The sequence below is a fragment of the Leiobunum rupestre genome, chromosome 6, assembly GCF_980474605.1.
Source record: "Leiobunum rupestre chromosome 6, qqLeiRupe1.1.hap1, whole genome shotgun sequence".
In the NCBI taxonomy this organism is placed as follows: domain Eukaryota; kingdom Metazoa; phylum Arthropoda; class Arachnida; order Opiliones; family Sclerosomatidae; genus Leiobunum; species Leiobunum rupestre.
The window spans coordinates 39098046-39118934 of record NC_143389.1 but is presented as its reverse complement, the minus strand read 5'-3'; the positions used below and the strand labels follow the sequence as shown (position 1 = coordinate 39118934).

Sequence of the window (20889 nt, the reverse complement as noted above, 5' to 3'; positions counted from 1 at the left end):
TTTATTTTAGAACTGGCGAGTATGTGGGGGAAAACGGTGTTGGCCAAATTTAATTTATCGTAGATAAGCGCGTCAAGGAAATCAAATTTAAATTTCCTCGTTTGGGAAAAACCCATTGAAAATGCTGTGAATATGAAAAGATATACTAATGATTCTTAATAGAGTGTTGTTATTTTTAGCAGCTACCAACCCTCGAATCTCAGTAATAGAAATCAAAACTAAAACATTCGTATAAATAAAATATGGGGCTTTGGAAAAGAAGACGATGCCGACCCTCGGAAACCTCCATCTCAAACGGGAGGGCTTCAGGCTTGAAGGAGGTTCATTTTCCTTTAAAATCCCCCTCCATATCTTCATACTGAGAAGCGAGAGGGGGGGGGGGTCAAAATCGAGGAAACCTTTGACGAAAAAAATTCCGCGAAATACTCCCTCTGGCGTTCGTTTTGAGCAGACAAAACAAACGCGAAGGTAAGTCGTCGGTTCAATGTCAGTTCTTCGCTAGTTGAGTACGGGACGTATTTCGGTCGCTGGTCATTATTTACGTAGATCATATGACTTTCAAATTAAAACTAGAGTTCTAATAGCATGACTTTGTTCGCGGATTAATTTAGGCGAACTGCGAAATAAATTTCTTCAGTTAAGTGAAGGAATTTAGCGTTGAAGGGTTCACGTACGATTTCTTGGGCCTTTGAAGAAATCTCTTTTCCGTATACATCCGTGAGTAAATAAGCCGTCTCGTTCAAACTATGCACGGCGATCCGGGTATCTTGTGTTTTCAACACTGCGAAAAGGACGTGAAAATCTTTTGTTTCGACTTGCCAAAAATATGCCCCTTGTGCAAAAAAGATCTCCTGACCACGGAATTAAGGATTCCGCCTTTCAGAATTCCCTTCCCGTTCACCGGTGCCAAGAAAATGCCCTGTTCCGTCGTCATCAAACCCACTTCTGGAGATTTTTTACAGTAAGTTGTGCATTGGCATTTGGTTTTATGTAGAAAATATATTAAACGTAGTGGACCCACAAAACGTCATCAGTTTCTTGTTAGTAGAGAGTTCTCTGGGTTAGAGAAAAATCTAATCGGTCAAGCGTGTTTTTCCCATTTGTTTGTCCTCTCGAAACCAAATGAGTTCACAACTTTTGTCATTTTTACAACATTTTATAAGGGTTTTCAAAGAATTTTTAAGGTCCATGAATATAAATTAACGCTTATCGTTATTTGATTTTTTTTCAATAGCCAATACCAGAATTCAGCTGATCTCCACATTGGTGTCACCGATTCAAATGGTAGATCACAAAGGATGATATTAAACTTTGAAATAAATTATGACTAATTGGCTACTTATTTGTGAAGGTGATGTCCAAGAATTTGACAAGATGGGTCTCAGGAAAGCCTCGGTTCAAGACTGGAGTCAATGTCTACCCATCCCAGTATGTCCCAAATTGGATACCACCTGGAAGGACTACTGGGATTATATTTTAGATATTATCTGCCAACAGGAACAATGGAATATGGAAAAGTAATACTACTTATATTAGTCAAAAATTTAAATAATGATGATAATCCCTCTATATTTTCTGACACAGTTACAACGAAGAAAGCCACAACTGCTACACTTTCGTCATAAATTTTCTACGCTCACTACAACTCAAGGAATTGAAAGCCTCTCTCACAAGCAAAACTCAATTCTGCAAGGATTTTATTATTCCGAGGACCAGAAATGCAGCCAAGTACATAGCTCTCTACAGGCAGCTCCGTAAGGAGGGAGTTAGTATACAAAGATAAACCTTTCTTTTGAATATGATCAGCTATTTTTTGTGATTAAGTTTTGTAAATACGTTATTAAGGGGAGCTTCACATTTTATTCTCAAGTTTTCTTTAAAATATTACTTAGCTGTAGATTTTTGTAGGCAGAGGTTTAAACTTAAGCGTTTTTTAAAGCCTATATTAATTGTAATCTCTGTAAATTTTAATCATGACCAGTACAGCTTATTCAGTTCCTATTTGCACATTTTTGTATTTTTTTTAAATATAAATACATTTGTTATTTTTAAGGTTGACAAAAACCTTTTGCGAAATGCAAATTTTTTTCGTTTATGTACTTTTATACAAACTTTTAATAGGGTTTGGTTTAGTTAATACATTTTTGTACACAACGAATTACCTAATAAAATTTTCAATTTGTATAAAGCTAAGTTTCTAATTTACTTGGAAATTTAACTTGTCTTTCTAGTACTTTGCTGAATTCTTCTGATAGTAAGCCTGAAAGAGTAATTCCCGTTCTTTTATAGATCCATTCCTTATTTATGTAGTCAAATCTTTTTGGACCACTGAAAGGTGATGACAGCCAGATTTGCTTGTTGGGGGTTTGTTTATTGATAACGTAGGTTCCATATTCAGTACCGAGAAATACTTTGAGAATCCCATCACTTAAAGAAACATCAATATCTGTTAATTGCTCAGCGTTTTCTAACAATTCATCTATAAATTCGGCGAGTATTTGAAGAGCATCTTCCACAAGTCTTTCATATTCAGTCAAACTAAACGTATCTTGAGAATTTAAATCGCCATTACTAGAGTAAAATCTAGGCAAATCGTTGGGATACCAAATTAAAGAATTGCATTTCGCATCTATCAGACGATGCTTGTAAAAAACAGCCGATGAAATTGCAGGGTATACGCCTTGGCGTTCGCTAAACCTCAATGTAGATAGTAAAAAAGACGCGTTTTTATTGAAGATCTTCGAATTTAGGATTCTTTTTACAAACGGTAATTTAATTCGCTTAATGGTCGATAAAAATAAAGTATTACTTAATGCCATTATCGTTAAACGGAATAATTGAAGTTATATTTAATTTTTTGGGCGGCGCGACTAGGATGCTTAGAGCTTGCTCAAATTGACATCATCCAAATTTTCCAAAGGAAAACAGAATATTAGCAGACGATTTCTATATCAGGGTTCGCCCTAGCGCCATCGGACGTCCATTTCCAAATTACAAAAACATTTCTATCAAACATTATAAAAATTTTAAGTTTTAAAAAACGGAAAATATATTTATGCATGATTTATGTCATAAATTTGTGTATTAGTGATATTTAGATAGTTCCTAGATGGCGCTTTAAAATGTTCAAAGAGGGAAGTTTAAAAATATTTTTATTTTCTAAAACGGACGAGTTGTATTTCGAAGGTGATGAGTGCCAAGCTGCTTCTGGCGTGATGTGGGAAATTAACGTACGGTCGTTCGGGTACCATAGCGGAGCACAACCTGACCGACATACGAAAATAGACGCTTCAATGAAATTGCCTGAGAGCCAGGACCTGCAAGTTACTGTTTGTTGAAGGAAACTTTTCACTTGTACGGTATGCAACAAGTGTTTCCTTTTAACCACTTAGCTTTTTTGATATATTTAAGCTTAGCAAAAACAGGGCGTTTTATTCGCACGGGAACGAGTCTAGGTGGCGTAACGGCGCTAGCTTCCCCCAAGGTTAATAAATTTTAGGCTATAAAAGGTTGCCTCGATACGCTGTGGTTGCTAAGGGCTAAGGTTGGTAACTTCGTTGCTAACGAACATCGTGACGTCAGTGAGATGAGATCCTATTGAAAATCAATGGCATCTCATCTGGGTGACGTCAGCAACAGACGAATTTTGGAGGCAATCCCAAAATTCTTTCAAACCGTTTCTCGATCGAGACCCCGTTGAGCTTCCCCGATGTAGCGGCCATAGAGATAGAAAAGAAGTAGAGGCACTATTGTATCGGGCGAAGTTGACCGCGAGTGCCGACCCCCTTTTCGCCAATGTAGGAAGCCATGAGATGGGCAGATTACGTGGCACCATCGACGCGCGGTGAAATGAAATACAATATGCCTTTTGGAAAATCAACTGTCATTTGATGTAAACAAAGGAAGGATAGATGGCGTTGCAAATTCTGCCCATCTCCGCTTTCATACATGCGCGGGGGGGATGAATTTTCCCGGTCAAAAACATGGGTGCCTTAACGCGGTAACCTTCCCTTTATTTCTTTTCTATCTCTATGGTAGCGGCTTTCAAAAGTCATAAGAACGGTTTTTTTAAATAAAATTATAAAAATATAAGCAAACGATTCAAAAATTATATATGCTTCGTGCGTAGTTTAAACTTGGGCAGAAGTATCGCCGCCTACCGACCGAGTTTTATAAGCTGAACGTTATATTCAAAAGTCTCTGCTATTTCTTCACACATTTAGTTGACAGATATTAAGTAGATGGCGCTATCTTTTCTAAGCTCGAAGCCTATTAAAATGTAAGTCAAATTTACGAATGACGATGAGGAAAAACTAATAGTGTCTGCTTTAGCTAAAAAGTTTCTATTATTTCAACAGAGCCTTGCAAGTCCTGGCTCTCGAAAATATTACTTCTTGACAGTTTCCTGGAAGATGTTTTATTGAAGCGACTATTGACCCCCAGAAAGTCAATAAGTCGCAAGATGACTTCGGCCCATAAATTCTGTAAAATTACCCAAAATACTTTGTCTACTACTCAATAAATTGAATTTGATTTGAAAGGCCATTTGATAGAGAATGATGAATTTGATCTTAAGGACTGGTCATTGAAGTCTTCCAGCTCTGGCATGGCGAACAGCGGCGGTACTGTTGTTCAAAGGATTTCTGTAGTTTGTGCAAAATTATATTATAAATAAATAATAATCAGCTAGGCCTAAGACATCAAGCGACTTTTGAAGCCATTAATTCAGGTGGCGTAGCCAGAAATTCGTCAAGGGGGGGTCAAAGTATGTGAATTTTAAGAGTGGGTCGAAAAGGGGGTGGAAATTTAGTACAGTCAAAGGTAGGCCCAAGGGGGGTCTGGACCCGGAAACCCCCCTTGTCTACGCCACTGGCCGGGTTACAATGCGTAGGAGGGTGATGGCAAACCCTGCATGAGACGCGAGCCAACAGCTCCCTACACTAACTATTACCATTAACCTCAACAAGTTTTATGGAAGGGGAAACCGAAGAGTTCGGGGGAAAACCCCTTAAACCAGTGGGGAGAGAACTTGCAAACTCAACGCAGAAGGAGTTGTTCGGAGTTTTCACCCAGAAAGAAAAAGGTTCCAAAATCCTTACTTTGATTTGAGAAAATGGTTGATCTAATGATCCTACGTATAATAATCCTTTCTTTTCACGGATAATCTTGTAAAAACCCATGTCGCTACTCGGAGAACGTCGGTGAGTAGAGAATTAGCAATGGCCAGTGAAGCACGTTTTTGTGATCTGCGCTAAAAAACATCTGATTCCACGGTATTCTTGGTGGCTTGCCGGTATACGCCAACCGAAATGGGCTTGTGCGGATGCGAGATTATGTGACCATAGACTTCTGTAAAGGCAGGTCGACTAAGGAGCTGATGAAACTGGTAGCAGCGAGTTCTTTAGCGTGGGCATCGATGTTAAGGCAATCCGCATTGGGAATGATGACGACCGCTTCGGTGGTCAGTCTCAATATCTTGATTTTGAGAATTGGTAGCCAGAAAAGGGCGTGATGATTAGTGACGATGATAATAACATTTCGTTCGTATTTGTGGAATTGCTCCACACATGTAGCTTCAGATTAGCGTCAAACATTCTCTCTCGGTAGTGTTGTAGTTCTCCTCGGAGTCAGATCTACGCTGAAGCAATAACGTGTTCCATGCCATCATTGCTTTGAGCCAATACTGTCGCTATGCCTTTGCACGAGGCATCTGGATGGATCTCTGTAGGTAGCTCGGAGTCGAGGTGATGCATAGTAACGGCGCATAGTTTCGTCAGCTCTGTTGGACGTGCGATTTCGAAAACCTCTGGAAGAAGTGACGATAAGTATGAGCAGACCCAGGGGTGGTTGGTGATGGGAAGTTATCTACGTCTTTAGACTTCGCTGCATCCGGAACTACCCCTTTCTCGAAAATAATGAGTGAGAAGTCGAATTCGCTTGACTGCGACAGGTTACGAGAGAATGAAACGTACGCGTCCCTTAGAAAATAATAATGTTGTCATAGTAGGTGTAATGTCCCGTATATTTTATATAATATGCGATTGAATTACGCGCGCTCTTAAAAAATAAGGTGAGATACCACGAGCGCGTGTTGAGAAATTATGTAGAGGTAGTCGTTATTAAATATTTAAACTAAACGGACGTATAGAAAACATGAAATTGGCGACGGAGATGGGATGAATATCACGGCTTCTTAGTGCAATTAAATCAACTGAACATGGCGTTTCCAATTCCGAATCAACCACCGTTCTCGGTTCAAGAATCAAGGGACAATGTTGTACCTCGCTGGGAGAAATGGATAAAACGGTTCGATGTTTTCTTGGATGCTTTTGGAATTTTTGATCCTCACAGAAAGAAGTCGATGCTTCTTTATTACGCTGGACCGGAGGTACAAGATATCTATGACACCTTTCAATTTCCAGCACCTCAAGCGGGTGTGGGTCAGCCACAAGTACCCGATGAATACTACACGGCTAAACAGTCGCTCAATGGCTACTTCTTACCGAAAAGAATTCAAATTTAGACAGGCTGCGCAATTATCTTGCGAGTCGATTGAAGAGTATACGATACGTTTGAAAGCTCTGTCATCGTCATGCGACTTCCATGACACAAACAAAGAAATTTTAGGATACGTTATCAAAACATGTTTTTCAGCTTCTTTACGACGCAAAGCTTTGAGAGAACCAGCTATGACATTGGACGAATTTCTAGTCCTAGCGAAATCTTACGAACTAGCGGAAGAACGAGCGAACCTAATGGAAGCCAAGGAGGATTCCTCGGCAAACGCAATTCGATACAATATTACCCCCCAACACGCCCAAGGACAACAACTACTACCCAAAAAACAACAACAACAACCAATATCAACCAAACAACCAATACAACAACAGCCAAACCAGAAATATATTGAACAACAACAACAAACCAATTATCAATTATATCAACAGTCAATACGCCGTCCACAGATCTCTAACTTTCAACAAGCTTATTATCCTGTAAGACAGTTCTCTCAGCCATTTCCACGCTTCAATAATCGGCAAAATTCGGGATTAAGACAGCAATTGACATCAAATAGCAACATGACTCAATTCACGGGTCTTTGTTACAATTGCGGTGGTAACTTTCCACATGTTCGAGGACGAGACAGCTGTCCTGCTCGTAACCAAACTTGTACCTGGTGTGGTAAACTTGGACATGTTGAAAACATGTGCGGGTCCAAGAGAAATGAAGAAAGCAACAACGTAGCGGCAGGTCTAATAGAAGAAACAAACTACATTTTCGAACCAGACTCTAAAGAAACTTTTCTATGTACATTAACTCTCAACGCTTTTGAAGAAAGTCGAAATTACACGCGAAAATTCGCGATAGACCTCAGTTTCAACGAAAAATCTATCAGAGATACCTTTTACGTTCTACACCCGAGTAAATCGGCTTACAACATTATCGGCGCTCCAACTTTAGGAAAACTAGACTTACTACCGAAAATATCTTCCCAGCTGATGATGAACTCTGCCGCCTCGGCTAGTGGTTCTCGAACTGTTAGGAGGATGCCCTATTCCTCCATGCATTCTCAAGTGACCTCTGGTCAAGCCAATTCAAGGTCTTCCTCACCGCAATTAAGCGCAGCTAGTACACAGAAAAAACAACGTTTAGCTTTTAAACATTTGAATTGCAATTTAACGCGTTATAAATGTAAATGGCTACTTTTGCCGTTGATTCACTAAACACCAAAATGTTTAAATCCAAAATGGCTAAACAACTATACACGAGGAGCAAGCGAAAATCTATAAAAACGCATAAAAAACCTAGGCGTTTAACAAAATCAACATAAACCTAAACATCTGTGATTTAAAGTGTTCAAAACGGATCCACTCAGAAAAAACAACGTTTAGCTTTTAAACACTTGAATTGCAATGTAACGCGATAGATGTAAACGGACAAAATGGCTAAACAACTAAACACGAGAAGGAATCGAAAATCTATAGAAACACGTTTGCAACCTAGACGATTAACAAAATCAGCATAAACCTAAACACCTGTGTTTTAAAGTGTTCAAAATGGTTCCTCTCGGATATAGATTTGAAACGGCTACTGTTATATAAGCCAAAGTTTCCGCTAATAACGCGTTAGGTCCGACTGAGCCGATGTAACCGTTTATTGTGCTTCTTTCCTATTCTAATGTTCCTCACATATTTAGTTATAATTCCTAAACGAGTTATCCTACGGATTTGCGGTCGGTGACATTCGGCACTAAACAATACGTGACATTCGGCACTAAACAATACGTAACATCCGAAAGTATGGTTGGTCTTGTCCAATATTTAGTTAAATTTCAATTTCATATTAGAGAAAAACAACCACGTAATTCAGTACAAATTACTCGGAAACAGTTCATCGTACAGACCTGTGATTGGTCTCATTCGACTCAGCGTCAAAATTATCATCGGGCTCAACACCAAACGCGGTCCAAATCGTTGAACGCAAATTTCGGGGCCAACTGCCCCCTATTGCCTCCTTTGCCCCACCCCCCAAAAACTATGTTCGCCACCCCGCATCGTTGCGGACTCATCATCCTTAAAGTAGGCCAAATTGCAAGTTGGGACGAATTTTGCCGTTGAGCTACCCTCTATAGGTAGGGACGGTTTGCAGCCGTTTATTTTATTATACCTCTCGTGAAAAACGTTCGTTGACAAGCCACCCCCGCGTCCCCCGGCTAGAAATTTGGTGATTCAATTCGGAAACGACTTAGTTCTTAACGCCATCTATCGTCCGTTTTTTAAACAAATATACGGAATTTTACCTGCCAAAATAGTTAAGTCGTCTGCTAAGTTTATATATGTTTTATAAATGATTTGTAATTTCTGACAATACATTACTTTCCTGTATATCATTCCAATGACTTAAATTAGTAAATCTCACTAGATTATCATCGCTGTCATGTGTTTTAAATAGTTTAATTAACTTCAGTATCCCAATGGCCAAGGTCTTAGGCCAAGGAATAAAATCAACATATCTGAAAAACTAATTCCTTCATCATCATTAATATTCCCTACATTTACAAAATAGAATTAATACTTATGGCTCTGATGTCTGCATGGCTCCATATTATTATATAGTTGCTAGCAGACTTGGAAACAGCGGTAGTCCTGGGGCCAAAGGCCCTTAAAAAAATAAGGGGGCCCTTAAAATAAATCAATTGAACGGGGGTAGCGGGCCACCAGGGCCCCCAAATTAAATTAAAAAATATTTTTTAGCTGTTTCTGAAACGCTGTCTTCCTACCCCAGACGAGAGCGAAATCTAGCGTTACTGATAGTCTGATGCGAGGGGTCGGTCATTTGGCCAAATCCCGTACAAAATTTGGAAAAAAATCCACAAATCCAAAATCCAAGAATTTTGCTCCCATAGACTTTGTATGACAAATCCACAATAAAAAATCCTGGATTTTTTAAAAATCCAAAATCCCGTACACAAAACAGGCAAATGTCCGACCCCTCGGTCTGATGTGTTACAAATTTTACTACTTAAGCCCAGTTCACACTATACGATTGATTGGGCCACTTAATTATATCCAACTAATTGTAAGCAAGAAAATTGTACAGTGTGAACAGAAAAAGTGGTGACATATAGTGTAAACAGAAAAAGTGGTGACAATTATTACAATTATTCGGCTCACACTATACAATTTTCTTGCTTACAATTAGTTGGATACAATTAAGTTTCCAATTAACTGTATAGTGTGAACTGAGTTTTAGAATGTAAAAAGCAAACGTTTTCAAGTCAATAAATGTTTACGTAAGTGACGTAACCAATTTTTATCATCGTATTTTACCTTCCTGGGTCTGTACGATAATGGCGGCGCCCAGTAGTAAATTTATTATAAAGGTCTGATTCCACAAAAGTAATAGAAGAAATAATTCGGAAAAAGGGAAAACTATTTAAAATCAAAATGTATAGAAAGTATGGAAGTGGAATTGCAACTTTAATTTTACAATGGTAATTAAACTAAAGGTTCGCGCGTAATACTCCCGGTTAATATAGTTACCCACAAACGAGGTTTAAGTCATATCATTATTAGTCCAAGAGCCCATGACAAAATAAGCATGTGATAAGGTACACGATGGGTCAAGGTATTTTTTAATTAGGTTAGTGATTTGTAACAAAGAACTGTTTGTCTTACGGGTCAAAGTGGGGGCTTTCCGGAAATACGAACCACGTGACGTCACTTCCGGTGACCTTGGAAATTGATATGACCCGATATTGGTATCATTCGATTGGTCTCAACGTGCTCTTACGAAATATCGCCAAAATAACCTTCAAATCTGAACCGAACGGCGTATAAGACTAAAAAAGTAATTTTGTCTTATACATGTAAATTTGGGAGGGGCTCGAAATTAGTTTTTTAATTTTATACGCTTCTTGGTTCAGATTTGAAGGTTATTTTGGCGATATTTCGTAAGAGCACGTTGAGACCAATCGAATGATACCAATATCAGGTCATATCAATTTCCAAGGTCACCGGAAGTGACGTCACGTGGTTCGTATTTCCGGAAAGCCCCCACTTTGACCCGTAAGACAAACAGTTCTTTGTTGCAAATCACTAACCTAATTAAAAAATACCTTGACCCATCGTGTACCTTATCACATGCTTATTTTGTCATGGGCTCTTGGACTATATAGTTAATAGACTTAAATTACTCAGAGAAATAAATTTGTCGAATTGCAATACGTGTGACACTTCCTATTCTTCACACGCAAAAGTTTTACTGAGAGCTATTCACAAGTCAGACTGCATTACGGGCTTCGTCGCAGTTTTGCTAACGCGTCTCACGTAGCCTTTGACAGCGCCTCGCTAGGGGGAGATTTTCTTCTTGTTATGACGTCACTCCGTTACTAGCTCTCAGTAAAATATTCCCCAAGTTACAAACTTATGGAACAATATTATAGACTTACGGTCAGGGCCGTAACCAGGGGGGGGGCGGTCGGGCCGTGCCCACCCTGGACCGTATGGTTGTATGTACAATTTTTTTTTTATTTGTTTCCATTGCGTGCCCACCCTGAAATCAAATCCTGGTTACGGTGCTGCTTACGGTAGAATCTACCTTCTGATTACACGATTGTGAGGCTAGCTTCCTTACAAGGCGCTTATCTATTTTTGACCTACTAAAACAAGACTGTAAGAGGGCACGCGGAACAAATGTTTTAAAAATACCACCGATAAAATCTTTAATTTTTCTTTTAAACATCGAAATTTATTTAAAGAAATGTTAAAATCTAAGAACTCCACAGAATTACTTTTTTTACGTATATTAATTTTCCAGCCTTAAAAGCAATATTTCAATATAAATTGAAATTGAGTTAACAGATAGAAAATTAGCTATAAAAATAAAAGGCGATAAATATCAAATAGAATTTTAAATAATTCTGAAAAATTAAGTAATAACTAACGTTAAATTTAAAAGCGCCGCATTTGGAGGATAGATGTCGCTAGCGTCTCTACGATTGGAAAGACCGGAAAGTTTCCGCAGTCGGTTTGTTTTATTTTCTGTTTCCTAGTTATATAGATTACCCGTACAACCGATGGCTGACGAGTATAGTTCAGACCCTCCTCCGTCCCTCCTTCGAAGCTCTTTCTAGCCTCCCCCGCGCCTTCGGAACATTCGCACGCAGTCAGACTTACTCTCGCCCACCCCCTCCTTCTGCTTAGAGTACCACTACACCGCAATTTCTCGCTTTTCGCAGGCAGTAGAGAGGAGAGAAGATCCCTTCGAGTTCTTCCCGTAGCTTCCGCTCGATTCTCGGTCGCTCGCCGTCGCCACCGTTCCAACAGCGTCCGTCGCGTATCGGCTCTTCCAAAAGGGTTCTCTTCCTCCCCGAGGCTGATCCCGTTCTAAACGCGTCACCCTCCCCTCCCCCAAAAAGCGCTAGTCTAGTTCGGCCCCTCTCGAGTCGCCCCCCCCCCTTCCTCCGCCGCCTAGCTCGCGACAAAGCTTCGCGGAAAAGCCTCCCTCTTCCAGCGACAGAATTTAAGCAGCGAATGGCGGAAGCTCGGAAGCGAGAGAAACGCTGCCGTTGACAATAAGGATCCTAGAGCCGCGGCCCAATCTGCCCATGATGGCGCCGACCAGCTAGTTCTTCAACCGTCGCGGAGGGACTATACGCTAAAAAGTCTCGCGACGCGCGCGGTGATATATCTCTCCGTATCTATCTATCTATCGGCGATCGCGAATGTAATTGAAAAGACGAAAACCCGAACGGCTCTCGTTATAAAAATGCCGGTATAGTCGCGAGCCCGTTCGTGGCGCGCTATTTCTGGAAGGGGGACACTCATTCGGACGAGCCGCTCGTCTCCGATGATAGCGTAGTCGACAGCGCCGGACAAAAAATACAGCAACTTCGTCGGATTCAATTATACCATTGTCGGCGAGAAGGAATAACATCCCGAGAAGACAACGCGCCGACCGACAGAGAAATACACGTAGGAGCGTTTCTCTCATTTTTGCCTAAAAATACGACAAGTACATTTTAAGGGTTCGTCAACGAGAAAGAAGGTCGACCAAATATATATCGAAAATTTTATATTACTAGAAACGTCAGCCGGATAAATATAACTAAATCTTCCAGTTAAAAAAAATTACCGTAACATCGAAATTATATATATTTTTTCTTCGCTAACGATTACTTCCTTTTGGTGATCAATCGGTGGAACTCTCACTCTCCCTAAAATCCAAGCCCCATCTTTCTCTCTCTCTTTCTCTCTCTCTCTCTCTCCAAAATATCCCTTTCGATCTACGCTGCCTAATAACTCTTCACCGGATTCAACGTTGTATATATATATAATATATGATATATATATATATATATATCCTCCTCATTTCTGCGACTTTGAGCTCCTCTTTCAACTTTTCAAAATTTCTCGAGTCTACCCGCCAATATTCACCACTCTCTGGGATGCTGTGAAGGACTATACAGTAGGTAGCATTATATACGCATTTCTGTATACGCGTTGCTTTTTGACTAATATACGCGTCGCTTATTTAACCGTCTAATCTTTGATATCATCGGGTTATTTTCGCGACAACTATGTTTTTAAATCGTTCGTTTAAACGAAAAAAAATTATAATTTTTTTAAACTTCAGTGTTTTTTTTTTTAAATCTATTGATTTTTTTTGGATTTTATATTTTGATTATTGGGAATATTTTGTAATCGCATTTTTTTGCAATTATAAATCCTTTTAATTATAATTAAAACGCGATTTTAAAACGGCTACGCCAAAAGGTACATATTTTAAACAATCTTGTGTAATTTTATAGGCTTTATCGATCAAAAAATATAAGAAATTATCACATGGAATATAAGACTTAGGTATTTAATTTTTTCGAAACATTTTTATATTTTTTTTTATATATTACCATCTTGCTATAAAAAACATTTAAATATTTATATATATCCTTTTATTGTTTTCTCTTTATATATTGATTCGAATTTTAAATCTATTCATTCCTTTTTTATCTTGATGGCGAACGACAGTCAGTCATAAAATTCCCACGAAACTAAAGCCATAAATTTCACACTGTGAATGTATATATTTTATTAATAATATTAACCGATTGTTTTCTGTCGTCATCCTGAAGTTTTTTTTTTTACTATTATCAAAAAAAACTGCAACGAGTTTAGCCATTTTTAAAACCACACTTTTGCTAATTATAATATTATCACGAGCACAGTTTGAATTATTTGCACGATAACGCATGATATATTGGTATTCTTTTGAAAATATTATAAATATTTTGTTATTATATTTAAACGCATTCTCTTCCCACCACGTTTAAAATAACATCGTATTTTAATTTTTTTGAGAAAAAAATTAAATCTAATATGTTTCCGCTAGTTCGACGTCGTTTTTTTGCCTCTATGACGTGTGAGCTTCACCACGCTTAATTACTGATTAATTACGTTCTTTAATTATTACGTAGTTAATGTAAAAACAAAATACTACAATTTTCTGTCTATCTCTGCTCTCCCCCCCCCATTTTACCACCACTCGTTCTCTTCCCCCTCCTCGCTTCCTCCCCCCCTTCTCGTGCAAAATAACATTCCTATATCTCTTCTCTCGCCCTTCTGCGATTTTTTCCATCCCCGTCTTGCCTCCCCCCCCCCGGTTGCCTCTTCGATCGCGTGCCTCCATCCTCCCCGCATCCCTTTCTCCTCTCGCGCCTCCCGATCCCTCCTCCTCCTTCCCATCTTTCTCTCGCCGCTTGCGTTATTGGGGATCGGACACTGGATCGCTGGCTTGGCAAGCTCTGGCCAGTTTCTTTAGAAGGTGGAACAGCATGGCTAGCTCCGGCCCTAGGCACAATCAAAGTGGCCCTAGGCCCAGCGACAACCCTAGCCCCACCGCCGAAACGCACCCAGACTACGAGCATGGTCACTACTTTACCAAAAAGACCTTTCACAAACCTACGTACTGTCATCATTGTACGGACATGCTCTGGGGACTCATTGGCCAAGGTTACATTTGCGAAGGTGAGTACCGGATGATATTTTTTTACTACGAAATTTGTTTTTCGAGCTTTAGGGAGTTTATTCTCGAAAATAAAATACGGATCATTTTATTTCGAGTATGGAACTCGAGAGAATACGCTCCCTGTTGCTAAAGAGAATACGCTAAAGTCGCCAAATACGTCGAAGTGTTCATTCCACAGTAATTCCGCGTTACTAGCAACGGGTTGGGAACCACGAAATAGAAACCCCTGATTCATTCCAATCCTCCTACTCTAATGGAATATTTCGTTTTTAAATTAGGTGTCGCGACTTCAACCCGAATTATACGGTTGTCTGTCAAAGCGTTGCTCGCTTTAGCCGATGACAAGGGCAATTTGACGTTGTCTTAGGCATCGTCGAGAGCTTCTTCGTAAACAGAGTAATATTCCCGGTGGCGGGGTGGGATCCCAGAGGACTCTCGCGTTTACAATTTGCCAATTAATACGAAGCCCGCTCGAGACAATGGTGTCTCGGGTGCTGAGTGTGCCCGCAAATGGATTATTTATATTCGCGACAGTGTCGGTGACGTTGACTGCGGTCCATCCGAGTGCCAAAATTTGCGAGGAATGTCCAACGCCGCGGCAAACGGAGAACAATGAATAACGGTGTATTCTAGCGAGACAGATTTTTCAGGATCGTTTTCGAGCCCCAAAAAAAGGAGGCTGCAACGATTCTACTATTTTACGACAATATATCCACTTTGTGGTACGAGTTTCAACTGGAAAGATTGTCATTTTCAGAAATGCCACCGTACTTAACTATAATATCTTTAAAAAAATAAACCAACTTGAAATAAACCCCCCAAATTTCGGTGTTAAGGGGGAAGACTACAGTGGCCATGGTCTACTTTCGCGCTATTTCAAGCTGAACTCTTTTAATTTTGTATTAAAACTTTTAAAATTAATATTTCAGTGTAGAACAGCCTCTTGTTCAGTGCTCAAAATAATTTTGACAATTTTAAATTTAAAAGTAATTAAGTTATTACGTTTTAATTCGGACCCCCGGGGCTAAACAAGTTGGGCAAGCGCCCAAACTACCCTTTAGTTACGACCTTATATCTCGTTAACTATTATTATTATTATTATCAAAATTATTTTAAGCACTAGAGGAAGGTTGAGCCTAATAAGAAAAATATAATTCAATTATGTAATTGTTAAAACAGAAACGTTCAGCTTGAACGAAAAAGAGGCTTTTACCGTATTCTTCCCCCTTAAAATCTAGAAATAAAGCTAAAAAACGTTTTAAAAGTTAAACTCTCGGAAATTTGCCAAATCTATTCTAAAAATATGGAAATAAGTGACAGTTATTTAAATTGGTTTTGGGATTAAAAATACCAAACCGATCGCGTTCGCCACGTACCTATATTCCTTATCAATATTAGGCCATCTTTAAAAATAATTATTATTTCTTTCGGGGCGCTAAAAATAGGCGCGAAGTGAGATTGAAATCTATAAAGTGATGACAATAATGAAATAAGTTTAATTGTGACGTTTTTTCTTGAGGGGGGGGGGTGGGGGGCGCTCGGCGCCGTCCGTCGCTAAATAAAAATCGTTGGAGTGGCGGAGAAGCTTTGCTTCTTTTCAATCTTAAACAGGCCATCTCGAGCTTGCCTCTCTCTCTCGGCGGTGGTGGCCGGAGCCTCCGTGAGTGATTGCGCGGAGAAGAGCAGAGTGGCCGAGCCGAAATATCGATTGGCCACGCTCTCGACTCGACTCCGACTCGAAGACAGAACTCGGGGCCCACCGCCGAACAACATCCCCTCGCGGCATTCTCCGCTTCCGACGCCGCCCACAAAATTTCTAATTTCCAATAGAGTTACTTTTTATAATTGAATCGTAGATATTATCAAAAGTATATAATATTTCTCTTACGTAAGAAGTATCCATTATACTTCCTATTTATATTTACTTATTTATAAACCATACTTTAGCGAATAGTTTTAGAAAGTTAGTATATGCGCTAGTTTTTCTTCATTAAACATTAGCGGGAGCTTGCGCGGGTTCATGTTTCGAGGGAATAACATTAGCCGTATGGAGAGTTCTCGTACTTTTGAAGTTCTGATATTTTCTCGAATTATAGTATTCAAAGTTATTTCGCGGTCCTTTTTTGGAGCACCTGTAATAGATTTCACGGGATTATGGCATATTTAAACAGGTGCATCTGTTATGTGTGAATAACCTTTCGATCATATATAAATATAGTACATGTAAAATATTGAAATTTCCACACATTTCCGAAAAATCTACGATAAATTAAATTAAAATAACGAAAAACGTAATTAATAAGTTTCTATAGAAAAAAATTTAGAATAGGGTATTACCCTGAATTGAGTCATAAATTTAATTGTTTGTCTTGTTTCTTTGAAAAGATTTCGCGCATGAAAAAATACCTCTACTATTATAAAATATGTAAATTTACATTAATAAACGTATTTTGTTATTAATATTATCATTTAGTTTGGCGTAATGAAAAAGGATGTTTACGAAAATTAGTGCTCGGCATTCGATTAATTTTTATCCATGATTAAAATAAGCTCGGCGATATTTAAATAATATTTATTTAAATAACCAATAGTTGAATACAAATTGTAAAATGTTTAAATAATCGAAAGTGAATAAGCCTATTATTTAAATAAAACAAACAATTATTTAAATGAATACCACTTTTAGTCAAATAAATGTTTGGTTGCGTAAAAACATAATTAAATAAGTTAAAATGATATTCTTTTTACCAACGTTTTTTAAATAAATCGGAAAATTTGTGGATAATGAATAAACAATTCCCAGCACTAACGAAAATTATGCTAAGCCTCTGTCAGAAAAACCGGCCGTTCTTGGAAACTTATCCAACAAAATCGTTTGCGTGACAAGTCCGAAGAACTTGGTTTGCCAATCGTGTTGGCCAACAATGTTTTACACGAATAGGCCTTTAGTTTACGGAATTACAAGCGTCCACTATAATCGTCGCCGATCAAAGTCTGTTAAGTTTGTCATAAAAATGATAAGGAAGTAACGGCGAATTGATAAGTGCCTGACGTAATTAAATTTCCACATCCCTCTCTCCCCACTCATTATTACGAGGAACGTATTAACGTATTTCCATTGCAAATTAAATAAAGGCGTCGTGTCGAAAAACACGCGCACACGGTATAAAACCACATCCGTAAATTGTTACGTTATCCACTCAACATAGAAAAAAAAACCTCTCATTGATAAGAGAACAAAAAGCACGGCTGGTAGGCGAAGAGGTTAGATACGAGGCTCGTATAAATACCAAATGAGAAACGAACATGTACATGGTTCGTATAATTACAGTGTACTGTACTCTTAAAAGGGATCGAGATTTGGCAGCTGTCGAAAGCGACGGTACAATTTGCGTTCGAAAAATGTTTCCACATTTACTATTCGCGTGATAAATTTAAAACGCACTACGAGATACTGCGCGACGAATACGCATTATCATTAGTATAATATTTAAATTAAAATTATATTTATATTCATAATAAATTTCCGCGCACTATACGGAGAGTGACGTCATCAGGGAGAGCCAACATAATAGGCTTAGATCATAAAAAAGCGACGTCTGCTTTTATTCCTGTCAACTTAAAGGAAGTAGTAACAATCGTCAGCTAACACTATAAGTGTTACATAAGTGTGACACTTCCTATTCTTCACACGCCAAAGTTTTACTGAGAGCTATTCGCGAGACAGACTGCATTACGAACCTCGTCCCATTTTTGCGTTCTCTTGCTCCCGCTAGGGGGAGATTTTCTTCTTGCGATGACGTCACTTGGTTATTAGCTATCAGTAAAATATTCCCCAAAGTGACAAACTTACGAAACCCTATTATAGACTTATACTAACACGTGCTACGACTTGTTGTTCGGTTAAACCTGGTGGCTGAAATAAATTGATTCACCATAAAAATTTAACTTCGTAGATGAAAATTATTCGCACGCCCTAAGCTATACGTAGCTTAACCACTACCAACTTGTTACATTCAGTTCCAACAAAGCGTAGCTCGAAATTGTCCGTTAGATGCTCTTGGGCACGTCAAAAGTATTCGCATATTGTACGGAATTTATAATTTCAGCTGTAGTACAGAAATTATTTTATTGAGCCTATACATTCAAATTAAAAATCGACCTAGGCAGCTACGCTTATAATCACAATTTAAACTAAGCACGTATCCTATAGATGATATAATATAATCGCGTGAAAATTGTGAAAACAGAGGCTTCATTAAGTAATATATGTGGAATGCTAAGATATGGCGCGTTAATTAAATCTATTTCAGCTGTTAATATCGAGCCAGTGGGTTTAGTTATATTTCTCAGCATTTTTGTTAGTTATTTGAATTACTCTTTCTAAAACCAGGGTGCTAAAACGTAGCAACCTAAAGTAATGTTGTTTTTTTTTCAATCAGAAGAAAAATTACCTTAAAATAAATATGCGAGCAGTCCATTGGAATTTCACTATAAATTGCAATGGACTGCTCACATATATAGGGCACCCTGGATATATATTAGTTTTAGATTTATTGTTAATAAAGGTTTATTATAAAATCCTCCTTGGAAAACCAACTTACGACTTGTAGAAGAAAACATAGTTCCAAATCAAGCGCCGCCTTACATGGTCACTTGAGTTGCCCTTTAAGTTTAAGCAGGGTTTAAGAGATATTAAGCCTATCATAAGGTCCCCATAAGCAAAGGTCTAGGCCAAATTTAGACGATCACATACCCGTTATTGTACCTACAAGTGGTTATGTTCTCAACTATGCATTTCTGAAATAAGTTTCGCGAAATGCATTATGAATGCGCACAGGCCGTGCGCGAACGTTTATAAACTTGGAACCACGCGGGATAAATCTCCGCCGCGCGATCCCTTAGCACCATAGCCAAGGCTTATACGCAATTTTATCGCTTTTAAACTTAAAATTAACACTTATCTTTGCAAAATGATTCGTCAGAACTTAAATCTGGCTATTAGAAATAAGAGTTGTGTTTCTGAAGGTATTTATTTTTCAAATTTGAGATTTAGACGCGTTTTGTGTGGCATTTATCAACCCGAGCGTGGCTGCTCTACCAAGTAAGAGAATATTTTAGATGTAGAAATTTGGAAAAAGAAGATGTCGCTACTGCCCTATCGTCGTACGTTAATTTTCTTCTCTCTAGGACAACGCCGTAAACATGGGGTTCTATGCTAGACCTTTACTTATGGGGACCTTATGATAGGCTTATGGTTTTACTGATATCGGCAGATTTCCGAGAAAAGCCAAAGCTCCTACACAGTACCAGGAAACTATAGAGGTATACACTTGGAATGTCTAAGGTTTCAATGGACGGTGTTACGAAAGCGCGTCGAGAAAAAGGCGGGGCTTAACTACGTCAAGTGTAAGACGTAACGCGACATTTCTAATTCATTGGCTCGAGGTTTGACGCGAAAAGAATGCGTCGTCATGGTAACAAATAGGCGATCTTCCCGCGCAAAATATGCTTATAAAATGACGGATTTAAAAACCCCAATTTGTTATATACTTAATATTTGATATCGTACTTCAAATTTTAAAGTAATTATAATGTTCTTCTCGAAAGAAGTGTAGTGATACCTAATTTCAGGTATTTGTATGGTTATAAAAGAGATAATCATTTAAGCTAATAATATAATAACCATGACTAGGCTTAATGACGAGTTTTCGTCGAATTAGGGTAGCGGGGCGCGAGAGGTTTTCTCGTGAGTTTTCCCGCTTTAAGACACGCCCGTTTCTACGAGCTTCATCACGGCCGTAAAAATCTTCCTTAGACATTCCAAGTGTATACCTATATAGTTCCCTGACAGTACTGATGAACCCCAAAAGGGTGAAACCGGTCTAATGTTGGAATCTCTGACCAAAATTTTTAATTTTTATACCTTAGAATGATAAAAATAAATAATTACTCGTGGGACTAGGTTGTAGATGGCGCTACACAACGCAAGGGGGCTTTCCCGCTTCTGTTTAATGAGCGAGTGAAGCATGCTCGAGTCAATCACGGGAGTTAATAAACCCCGCGTTATTCATCAGAAGCGGGAAAGCCCCCTAGCGCCATCTTCAGCCTAGTCGGAGTAAAAATCTTTATGATTATTGTAAACTAATTTAACCTAGCCTGAATTAACCTAACCTTACCGAAATTAACCAAAACACCGCGTGAAACTAAGCGTATCCAATCGCGGAAAAGAAACGCGATGGCGTAATCAACAGCCAATGAAATCAAATGAATTTATATTAACATTTCAACAGTCTATATTGGCGAACAATATTGTATTGATGCTCGCTTACGTCGGTTATTAAGTTGCAAAGATCGAATGGG

At 38.7% G+C, this 20889-nt stretch overlaps 3 protein-coding genes across 4 annotated transcripts in view; 2 read left to right on the top strand and 1 right to left on the bottom strand.

Moving 5' to 3' along the window:
* Window positions 1–462: 462 nt before the first annotated feature.
* LOC149940882 (MKRN2 opposite strand protein) lies at window positions 463–2145 on the top strand. The gene is made up of 4 exons (XM_090178820.1): window positions 463–961; window positions 1235–1284; window positions 1352–1517; window positions 1585–2145. Exons 1-4 carry the CDS (start codon window positions 747–749, stop codon window positions 1781–1783), a joined length of 630 nt encoding a protein of 209 aa, XP_090034946.1. The 5' UTR covers window positions 463–746; the 3' UTR covers window positions 1784–2145.
* On the bottom strand, window positions 1975–2894 carry fh (frataxin). The gene has a single exon (XM_090178821.1). It carries the CDS (start codon window positions 2817–2819, stop codon window positions 2190–2192), a length of 630 nt encoding a protein of 209 aa, XP_090034947.1. The 5' UTR covers window positions 2820–2894; the 3' UTR covers window positions 1975–2189.
* A 10987-nt stretch (window positions 2895–13881) lies between these two features.
* The window catches only part of LOC149940880 (diacylglycerol kinase theta), a 31580-nt gene continuing 24572 nt past the window's right edge, over window positions 13882–20889 (top strand). The window contains exon 1 of one of the 2 annotated variants that reach the window (XM_090178034.1): window positions 13882–14525. In XM_090178034.1, coding sequence (XP_090034160.1) covers window positions 14333–14525 — 193 coding nt within the window. In that variant the 5' untranslated portion in view covers window positions 13882–14332. The remainder of the gene's footprint in view (window positions 14526–20889) is intronic. The other variant, XM_090178036.1, reaches the window with a different exon arrangement.

Excerpts from the sequence above, each read along its gene's own strand:
- LOC149940882 (XM_090178820.1), top strand. The coding sequence starts at position 747 with ATGCACGGCGATCCGGGTATCTTGTGTTTTCAACACTGCGAAAAGGAC. Across the intron at positions 962-1,234 it reads ACTTCTGGAGATTTTTTACA|CCAATACCAGAATTCAGCTG; the intron begins GTAAGTTGTGCA and ends TTTTTTCAATAG. Across the intron at positions 1,518-1,584 it reads GAACAATGGAATATGGAAAA|TTACAACGAAGAAAGCCACA; the intron begins GTAATACTACTT and ends TTTCTGACACAG.
- fh (XM_090178821.1), bottom strand. The coding sequence starts at position 2,819 with ATGGCATTAAGTAATACTTTATTTTTATCGACCATTAAGCGAATTAAA.